This window comes from Theobroma umbraticum, unplaced genomic scaffold, assembly GCF_002168275.2.
Source record: "Theobroma umbraticum cultivar Fairchild unplaced genomic scaffold, ASM216827v3 scaffold_86.0, whole genome shotgun sequence".
NCBI lineage: Eukaryota > Viridiplantae > Streptophyta > Magnoliopsida > Malvales > Malvaceae > Theobroma > Theobroma umbraticum.
This window is the reverse complement of record NW_018397263.1, coordinates 5,343,336-5,343,778: the sequence shown is the minus strand read 5'-3', so window position 1 is coordinate 5,343,778 and position 443 is coordinate 5,343,336. Positions and strand designations below refer to the sequence as shown.

The window sequence follows — 443 nt, the reverse complement described above, 5'->3', positions numbered from 1 at the left end:
ATAAGTAAACCTATTAATGTCTTGTATATATAGTTACAAAGGTAATAAAATCAATAATCTACCTTAAACCACTTCCACTGATTGTCTATTGAGTTTGTTGGAATGGGCTCAGGTTTTTTAAACAAATGTTCTTGCAATTTCAGCACTACATTTAAAACATTATGAAAGTCCCAACTAACTGTCTCACCAGACCTTTTAAAATTTATACTAATTACTCGATTCTTAACATGATTAGCAATAATATGTAAGAATAGTACTACTTGCTCATCTACAAGCATGTTCTTTGTTGACTTCAACCCTTCAATACTTTCTAACATTTCACATAATTTAAAAAAAGCTTCTCTATTTATCTTAATTTGTGAAATACAAGAAATATCATTATCATACAAAAGTCGCCTCACATACTCTCGATTTGCAGCAAATTCTAATGCATAAGACTTTAC

The 443-nt window shown here is 29.3% G+C and overlaps 1 protein-coding gene across 1 annotated transcript in view; it reads right to left on the bottom strand.

The window, feature by feature from the left end:
- LOC110420733 (uncharacterized) overlaps positions 1-443 on the bottom strand; it is a 5,073-nt gene that overhangs the window by 603 nt on the left and 4,027 nt on the right. Inside the window, exons 3-4 of the mRNA XM_089784301.1 lie at positions 63-437; positions 1-20 (exon numbers count right to left, since the gene is read on the bottom strand). The exon at positions 1-20 is cut by the window's left edge and continues 266 nt beyond it. Coding sequence (XP_089640427.1) covers positions 1-20; positions 63-437 — 395 coding nt within the window. The remainder of the gene's footprint in view (positions 21-62; positions 438-443) is intronic.